Genomic DNA, 9,349 nt, shown 5'->3' with positions numbered 1-9,349 from the left:
CGGAGACGAGGCAATCGACGACGGCGGCCGACGATGTACGCGATGAAGAAGTCGGCAATGGCAAGCGTACGAGCCGTCCTGGCTTGAGTTGATGACTGGGACGGGCGAAGCCGGCGGTAGCGGTCCTCCTGGACGTCCTCCCGCGCGTAGGCGACGATGTTGGCTGCGACGGTGACGATGGCGCGGCGACATTAGCTTCGGGTGTATGCAGGGGAGCGAGCAACGGCGCGAGGGGAAAAAAGTGGCGGCTAGGGTTCGACCGGGGGAGAGGGGAGGGGCTTGGGGTGCCCTTGTAGCCATCGGGGAGGCGGGGGATGGCTGCCACGCACGACATGGCCGGCGGATGGGCGCCACGACCCCCTGTCTCCCTGTAGCAGGTTGAAGAAGAGGGGAGGTGGGCTGGGCCGGCCATTTGGCTAGTTGGGCCAAAGTGCCAAGTAGAGTAGGCCCTTCTCTTTTTATTTAGATTTTATTTACTGTTTTCGATTTTAACTATTGTTTTCTATTTAACTGCAAGACTAAAAGAGTTTTTTTAGATATGAGACTTGTCTCATAAATCAAACGCATTATTTGTAGGAGTCACAAAAAGTTTGAGGCAAAAAAGAGTTGTCTAACCATTTTTAGAAATTGAAAAGGACAATTTAAATTGCTGCTGGACCACTAAATAATTTCCAGTGGCACTTTGGGAAACCAAAAGAGGTTGGTTCCAACATGAAGAATATCCAGGGATTATTTGCCACACTTTGAACATTTTAGTTTTCATGTTGGACCAATTTGAATTTTTGACTTTATTTGAATTTGAGTTTGAACTAAGATTTGGATCAAGCGAGGATTAGGACCAGTAATGTGATGACATGCCATCATTAGCAGAGAATTACTGTAGTTTAATTATCCGGGCGTCACACTCCGGCTCGACCATATCTGGCAGAGAGTAGGAGGGGATGGAGAGCTTCGCCGACGCCGAGCACGGGCAGCAGCCGGCTGGCCGGAGGGGAGGAGCCAGGCGACCGGATCCGTGCCGGCGCGAGCAGCAGCCGGCGGCGGTGGCCGAATCACGCAAGAGGTCTGGCCGGCGGTAGGAGGCCACGACGCCGAGGAAAAGGCCTCGCCGCCGCATTCACAGGCACCAACGCCGGCTGGGCCTCTGGCGGCGGTGCGGCGGGGAAGGTGCGACGGCTAGGGTTGCCCCTGAGCCGCCAGAGAGGCGACACGAGAGGTTTAAATTGTTGATGGGGGCGACAGACAAGAAGCTCAAGCTTGAAGAGAGGAAGGGCACGCTCGAGAAAAAAAAAGTGAAGATCACCGCCAATGCGGAGGACGCCAAAATGTTGACCTTAAATGTGGACTTTTTGGATGCCGACATGAGAATGATCGTGCAATCCTTCCGCTACCAGATGTTGCAGCGGTAGAAAAATCAGTTGGCGGCGGTGGGCAATGAGGGCGAAGGCGGAGGCTGTCTATGCGGCGACGGCGACACCTTGATCCGGGAGCAGATGGCTAGGATTGCCGGTCCGGTAGGGCAGAAAATTCACGGACTGCCAGACTGATATTATTTTGGCTTCGACCATGTAAAAACAAACATACTTGTCTTTTTTTGATTGTGATCGGGCATGCGATCTGATGTTGGTGTGATCCGACACGCTGTGTGGATTGGACTAAATTTAAATCTGAAATTGCACTGGCGTACATATAGTACATGATAGCGTTCGATGATGGTCTTCTGCATCCTTGTCCACGGACTGATTCTCCTGTCCAAGAATGAATACGAGAGAAAATTTGCGGGTCGTCGTTGGAGATGCCCTAAGAACCTATCAATTTTTCTGGAAAAAAAACATAGTATCATTTTTTTGAGCTAAAGACCAGCTACACGTATCGCACCCTTCTCCCATACACCCCGTTGAAGGCCAGCAAATGCACGCCGTGCCCCACGCTTCATCACACTTCACACCTCACACGCGTACGCTTGTCTACTTCGTCCCCCTCGCCGGCGACCCAGCCATCCACTGATGGCAGCGACGGCGGCCGCTAGGGGCACCGCTTCTCGCTCCCCTCTCCTCATCCACCACCACCGACTCCCTCAGGTCGGCTGCCCCCAACCTCTCGCCCCCCATCTCATCCCCCCGGCCTCCCCTCCGCAATTGCAGGAGCATGCCTCCACCGTCTCCGGACTCGCTTTGACGCGAGCTTGAGTTTTGGGTTCTGTTGCGTAACGGAGTCCGTCTCGAACTAATTCGGGGGTTTATTGGCTTGTGGCAGGTTCCAGCCGGTGGGGGAGGTTCGTTGAGGGTGGGCGCGCTCGGGGCCGGACGGGATTGGAGACGACGGGTCCGGGTTTTCGCGCGCTATTCCTCCCAGCCACAAGACTTCTCCAGTCGGCTCCAAGGTAATTTAATGACTACTAATGGCGGCGTCTGTGAATCTGAATATTCCATTCCATGCAGAAATGGCTAGGCATTTTCCATACGAGTGATACGAAAATGGACATAGATATGTTTTGTGGCTCTGGCGAGGGTTGTAGTTTTGGTGTGATGTTGGTGACTATGTGTGAGGTGGATAAGTGGTACTAAGGGCAATTTGGTGATGGAGTAATACATGGACATGGGTTGAATGTGTGGAGTTCAGTTTGCTATTGTCTGAAAAACTTACCTTAGAGGTTTCCAATTTTTGTCCAATTGCAGATAGAGCTGGTGAATTGCCGAAATTAGTCGAGGATCTTCTCCAGACGTCGATTAGCACAGGGCCTCGAGGTGCCTTTAGGATGGCACAAGGGATCCAAGCTCTCCTTGGGGTTGGTGGGGAGTGGCTAAACGACTTCTCGAAGGTTGTTGCTCGTTTTATTCTTCTTCTGTTATTTCTGTAAATATTGGTATGAATGAAAATATAAATGCTCTTCGTACATTTAAAAAAGGTGACAAGCCACACAGTGTAGACTCATTAATATAGTTTGTTTTCTGATGCATTTGGTGGCATGTAACTAATAATACAAGCATAACTGATAATAACACTAACAAAGATGAGCACGCATGGATTCATTCAATCCTTTGTAGTTTATTCTAGTCACAATGCCATTCTCTCATTGTACATTCTAGTTTTCTCCGATCTTTTCTTTTGTTTATGTAAATAGGTTATTATGGATCAAATTTACTAACCATTGATGATAGCTTAAATCAATTGAAAACCTTTCATGAATTACTTGCTCTATACCTAATGATATAATTTTTTGAAAACAAAACTAATTATAAATTTATGAAACTCTTGTTCTGATATGGACGAAATATCTCTGCATGTGCATGCCCCACATATGTGCTTGCACAGGCGTACGCAGGCATATTGAGGACCCCCAAAGGGTCACAGAGGGCATTGATAGGTTTAACATCAAACTGCTGAAGTACTGGTGGGTTGAGTTGGGTTAGGTTGCAACTTGTAAGGATATAAGATATTGTTGTATTGAGGCCTACTCTTTATAGAAGATGGTGATGTTTGCTTTGGGTTGGTTTTGAACAATTATCAGTTTTAACTGATGCAGCTATTAGTGGTCTTGGTTGTTTCAGCAGACTTTTTTATATTACCGTGTTGTCAATCTAATGCAGACAGCTAACACGTCAGAAGGAATTCCAGCTCAGATGCGGCTTGGTTTGCTTTCTCCTCTTTACCTCAGAAGGCTTTTTGAACGCATGGGTGCAACTTATATCAAGCTAGGTCAGGTAAGGGCATGTTCATACTTTATACTACCATCAAGAGATAAGGTTTACGCCAGAATTAATAGCATGTCCTCACATGTATACCTATGCGTCAGAAAAGAAATTCAGCTGAAGCGGGTCTCAGAAAAAGGGTGTTTTGTTGGTTTCAGCTTTTTTCACGGGAAGCCACTATGGAAGCCCACCAAACAGGGCCTAAGTTGTACAACTAAGAATTCATATTCACACGCCATCCATCTAAATTTCTAATGATGGTTAGAGTTTTGAAGGGTACCATATGGAAAATTTGAGAGCACATGACCTTTTTGGGGGTGGTGTTTGGGGCAGGTGCGGAGAGGGTGTCTACTAAGTATTTTTTCTGTTCATAATCATATGCTGTGTCTGATTACTTGGCCTGCATAGTCAACTGACTGCGTGATTGTGCAGTTCATAGCGTCTGCACCGACTTTCTTTCCTGCAGAATATGTTGAAGAATTCCAGAATTGTTTTGACCGAGCACCACCTGTTCCTTATAGCGAGATCGAGTCGATATTGCGTGAGGAGTTGCAGCGGCCATTGGATAGTGTCTATGAGTACATTGATCCCGTGCCAATAGCATCTGCTTCAATAGCACAGGTTTCTGTTGGGAGCATCTGAATTGCCTTCTTCAGTCTAGCATCAAAGTATTGAGGTATCTTTATTATCATCCAGGTTCATGGGGCTAGGTTGAAGAGCTCTCAGAAGGATGTGGTGATTAAAGTCCTGAAACCTGGAATTGAAGATACTTTGGTTGCCGATCTGAATTTTATCTATCTTGTTGCACGTGTTTTGGAGTTTCTAAGCCCTGAATTAGAGAGGACATCACTGGTAAGAGATCTCTTAATCATAGTTCCACATACGTCGACATCCTTGATCTTCTTGTAGCATAAAAATATGTTAGTAAACTTGAATTCTCTCTGTTTTAAAATAACAAGCATGCAGTCTGTTTTTTTTAAATGAGGGGTAAACCTTATTTTTATACAGAATGATCGTTCAACCAAGTGGTTCTTGGATCACAAGAGACCAAATTCCACTAAAACTGAAGTTTATGTCCTTTTTAAGGTTTCATGTGTAGCATATTTATTTGGTTTTTGATTTGATTATGCAGCTTGCATACTTACCAATGAACAAACTTGCTCCGATGAGCATATGCTTGTTTTGTTTTGAAAAGGCCGAGCCAAGATACAATGATGTAGATTGGTACGAGAGTGAATTGGTCACTGCGATAGAGTGATTGCATTTAGGTATATCAAACAATACACTTTACATCAACAAATCCAGAGTACTGCCATTAATCAGAACATTACAATGAGTTCTTTTTTTCCGAGAAAGTTACGTAAATTTGTGTCCAGAAAGAATCTGATTCTGCAAATAACTCACACACTATAGTATTTTGTGGTTCATGCATGTCAAAATAACAGATAGCTTTGTGAAAACATCTTAGACATGTTCCTGTATTTTTGGAGGTCAACATTTTGTGATGCCGTTGAGTTAGATAATACAAACTGGAAGTATATATTACTCAATTCTGAGATGCACTGTAAACAAAAAAAAGGATGCTCTATATATTCTTTTCTTAGGTAGCTATCATCAAGGACATAAAGGAATCAATGCTTGAGGAAGTTGATTTTAGAAAGGAGGCTGTAAATATGGAGGCTTTCCAGAGATACATCGAAGCAATGGGATTTGATAGGCAGGCCAAATCTCCATTTGTGTATCAGCACTGCAGCACAAAGCGTGTCTTAACTATGGAAAGATTGTATGGCGTTCCACTCACCGATCTTGATTCTATAAGGTCTCTTGTTCCTGATCCTGAGTTGACTTTAGTCACTGCCCTCAATGTCTGGTATGTTTCACTTCCACCAGCTGCCTCGGTTTATCTTCTGGTATAACAATTGATTTGGATAATTATGTGGTAGTAGTCAAATCTTGGTATAAGCATATTGATAGATCCACTTAATGTGTAGGTTTGGAAGCTTGATCTCATGTGAATCCTTCCATGCGGATGTGCATGCAGGAAACCTATGGTTACTTCGTGATGGGCGTGTTGGGTTTATTGATTTTGGTATGCTTTAAGACTTAAGTTCCTCCTACAGTGATCTTACTATTGCCATTTAGCGGGCATTATGTTCTCATTGGAATTTATGATAGAGTCTTTACTTACTCGTTAGCATTTAGCCATAACATCTTGTCAACAAAGTATAATAATATTAGTTAATACTTAACAGGAATTGTTGGTCGAATATCCCCAAGGACTTGGGCTGCTATGGAGATTTTTTTGGCTTCTTTCGCAACTGAGGATTACAATGCTATGGCATCGGCCCTTTCCGAAATGGGTGCTACAGGGAATGATATAGATGTTGACTCCTTTGCAAAGGACTTGCAAAAGATATTCTCGTCGCTACAGGTAATGTCTACTGAAGGGCACAAGTATACTTTTTATCACCAACAGAAGGATACTTGATTTGATATTCAAAAAGCTCGATCAGCCTTATTGATTGTGGATGGTGTGCTTTAATGAAGAAACATCCTGCCAAAGTCCCAAAAGTATAAAACTCTATGCCAGAGCAGACCTGGCCTGAATACTTGTGGCAGCTCAGTTTGGATTTAGGTAGCTTATGTGGAGCAACTAATGTGGCTAGCCTTGTAGTGTATTTCTTAAGTATTTGACATCCCACTGTACTAGTTTATTTTATGGTGCACGATTCTCATGCATTTTTTTTTTTGTGAAGCAGGAGTTGGATACTGAAATTATAGTGGCAGCTGCAAGAAGTTCTGATGCTACAGCTGTATCTGCTAATGTTGTTGTAGACGAGAGGCGGATGAATGCACTGTTTCTTGATCTGGTGAGCTTCTTGATTTTCTGATCCTATCTAGAGAACACAATGTAGAACTACAAACAAAATGTTCAAGTAGAGTTTTATGAAATGCCATTCCTCCCGCTGCTAGTATTCCTTATTGTGAGACATTTTCTGCTATAGTCAATAGTTAGGGAGATATGCAGTAGGCGTATTCTTGTTCTATTTTTTTTTTTTTTGAAACTCGATCAGTAGGCGTATTCTTATCTTTTGGACTGCAGTTCAAAATGGGTTAAGATCCTCTGTTTCATACTCCAAACTGCTAAGTCCAAACCACAAGCTCAACAAGATCGGGCGCAATTTCAACTGGCACAATGACATTGACAGCACGTCGGGTGGGCTGGTCAACTAGCCCACGGTCTGTCGCTCGAAATCGCTTGGCCGCCTTGGCCTTGCTGGTCTGGAGAAATTTGGTCAGGCGCTGAGGATGAGATGGCCTTGGTTCCACTGGACCAATCCCGAGCGGCCGTGGGTGCGCTCCACCTTGCCATGTGATGATTCAGGCATGGATATTTATAGGCACCGACCACTATCACAATTGGAAATGGCGCAAAGACTCTGTTCTCGCATGACAACTGGAGAGGCAAAGGTCCGCTCAAGTCTTACGCCCCTGAGCTGTACAGAAGCGCCACTAGGAGGCAACGGTCAGTTATGAAGGGGCTTCAGGATGATAACTGGATTCGAGCCGTAGCACGCATGCACAGCCTGTCCCAGCTATACGAGTTTGTCAACCTTTGGACTTTGTTGGCTCACATGAACCTTGACCCTGATCGGTATGACATCATCTCCTGGAAATGGACTTCCAGCGGCGTCTAACTCTCCGGCCTCCGCCTATGCTGTTCAATTCCACGGACCTCACCCCAAGTTCCTTTCCACGAAGATCTGGTTGGCGTGTGCTGAGCCAATATGCAAGTCCTTCTCCTGTCTCGTTCTTCACGGTAGAATCTCATTGCCAACATGCTTGCCATCCGTGGGTGGCTGCACAACCAGATCTGCAAGCTATCTCTGCGTGCCCCTGAGACTGCCGTGCATCTCTGCAAAGACTGCTCCCTTTCCCAGGCTGTCTGAAGCAACATTCAAGCTTGGACTGGTGAGATCATCCAGGCTACTACCGTGCAGGGCACAACTCAGGGGGGTCTTAGATTGGTGGAGATCATGATTGAAGCTGCACCGAAAGAGTTTAAGAGGCGCAGGAGTGGGAGACCTCTCTACACGATTTGGAACATCTGGAAGGAAAGAATCGTCACACTTTTAATAGGATCCGCCTAACCCTCCTGGAGGTCACCACGCTGGCCTTCAAGGGCATAAAGCAGCGTCACATGGCATTTGGCCACGCAAGGACAAGTGAGGGTATCGGTTAGACTCGGGTTTTTTCCTCATGTTTTTGGAGTTCTGATGAGTCCCTTCACAATCTCATCACATTTCTGTACAAAAATCTTCTATTCGTCTAATATGAAAAGGCAGCGCTCCTGGCGGTTTCTTGAAAAAAAACTGCGAAGGTAGGTATGGGTTCCTTCCTTTTGGCTTTCAGAGTTACTCCCTCCGTTCCTAAATACAAGTCTTTTTAGAGATTCCAATAGACTACATGCGGAGCAAAATGAGTGAATCTATACTCTAAACTACGTCTATATACATCCGTATGTAGTCCATATTGAAATCTCTAAAAAGACTTATATTTAGGAACGGAGGGATTATATTGTTCTATCCTTTTTATTAATGTCCTTTTAAGCCGGATAAAAGATGCCATTCTGAGATGCACATGTTGTTTAATAATCGAGTATCAAGTTGCAGATTTGAATCCTGAGCAGGATATATTGTTCTTGGAGAACAAAATAAAGTAAACTAACTTTTTTGTTCTTGCATCTCCCAGGTAAGGGTTAGCGAGTCATATGGGCTGAGATTTCCTAGGGAATTCGCTCTTCTCATGAAGCAGCTTCTTTATTTTGATCGGTACACGAGGCTGCTGGCTCCCAGCATGAACATGCTGCGAGATGAGAGGATTAACATTACTTCCAACAAGCAGACCAGAAGAATGAATTGATTCTATCTTCCATCATTTGAGGAATTGGTGCAAGACCTGGACAAGTGACGTGAGTTGTGACAAGCGTATGTAACCATGCTAGAACTGTATATAATTTAATACGACCAGCATAAAAGTGAATCAGGTAAGAGGAAAATAACACTGGCTCCTGTTGTGGAACTTAAGGCATCTTGGAGCGGAAATTGCTTTTGGATCTCGGGCTCCATGGAGACTGGAATTTGAAAATTATAAAATTATAATTTTCAAGTTTTCAAAAGTTCTGAATATATACACACCTACAATGGGATGTATACTACTGCTCTGTTCACTTATGTAAAACGTTTTTGACGTCCATGTACAAAATCAGGCACGTAATGTTTTTTTTTCACTTTTCAGTTATACCCCTCGGCGCCACACCACTCTCTTAGTCTCTCTTGTTCGCCTCTAAATCCCTAGCTCGTGTCCGACGCTTCCCCTCTAAATCCCTAGCTCGCCTCATACGCTTCGGTTGCCACATTGTCTCTGCTTCTACCTTGCAATTATGCTCATCATTCAAATATTTTATGCCAAATATTTTATTAAATTCTTCTTTTATCAATTGATCATAATTTTTTGATCCATCATTTTTTAAAAAGACATGACAAAGACACAAAATACGATGCAACCTTACTTTTTTTTGTAATTTTTTTTATAAACCAAACTAGTGATAAAATAAGAAATTAAAAGATTCAGTTGCAAGATTTAAAAATATACCT

General features: G+C 44.2%; 1 protein-coding gene across 2 annotated transcripts; it reads left to right on the top strand.

Moving 5' to 3' along the window:
- Positions 1–1,883: 1,883 nt before the first annotated feature.
- Positions 1,884–8,982, top strand: LOC125518748 (uncharacterized aarF domain-containing protein kinase At5g05200, chloroplastic). Of its 2 annotated transcripts, none has more exons than XM_048683603.1 (11): positions 1,884–2,081; positions 2,257–2,383; positions 2,679–2,821; positions 3,591–3,704; positions 4,125–4,313; positions 4,389–4,544; positions 5,297–5,562; positions 5,684–5,781; positions 5,945–6,123; positions 6,452–6,562; positions 8,445–8,982. In XM_048683603.1, exons 1-11 carry the CDS (start codon positions 2,007–2,009, stop codon positions 8,613–8,615), a joined length of 1,629 nt encoding a protein of 542 aa, XP_048539560.1. In that variant the 5' UTR covers positions 1,884–2,006; the 3' UTR covers positions 8,616–8,982. The 2 variants fall into 2 exon arrangements, with proteins under 2 accessions (XP_048539560.1, XP_048539561.1); XM_048683604.1 differs by lacking the exon at positions 8,445–8,982 and adding an exon at positions 6,796–8,075.
- The last annotated feature ends 367 nt before the right edge of the window (positions 8,983–9,349 follow it).

This window comes from Triticum urartu, chromosome 7 (assembly GCF_003073215.2).
Source record: "Triticum urartu cultivar G1812 chromosome 7, Tu2.1, whole genome shotgun sequence".
NCBI lineage: Eukaryota > Viridiplantae > Streptophyta > Magnoliopsida > Poales > Poaceae > Triticum > Triticum urartu.
This window is presented reverse-complemented; position numbering and strand designations above follow the sequence as displayed.

What these genes read in the sequence shown, in the direction of transcription:
- LOC125518748 (XM_048683603.1), top strand. Translation starts at nt 2,007, where the DNA reads ATGGCAGCGACGGCGGCCGCTAGGGGCACCGCTTCTCGCTCCCCTCTC. An exon ending in ACCACCACCGACTCCCTCAG is followed by an intron (nt 2,082 to 2,256) that starts GTCGGCTGCCCC and finishes GGCTTGTGGCAG; the next exon opens with GTTCCAGCCGGTGGGGGAGG. An exon ending in GGCTAAACGACTTCTCGAAG is followed by an intron (nt 2,822 to 3,590) that starts GTTGTTGCTCGT and finishes AATCTAATGCAG; the next exon opens with ACAGCTAACACGTCAGAAGG.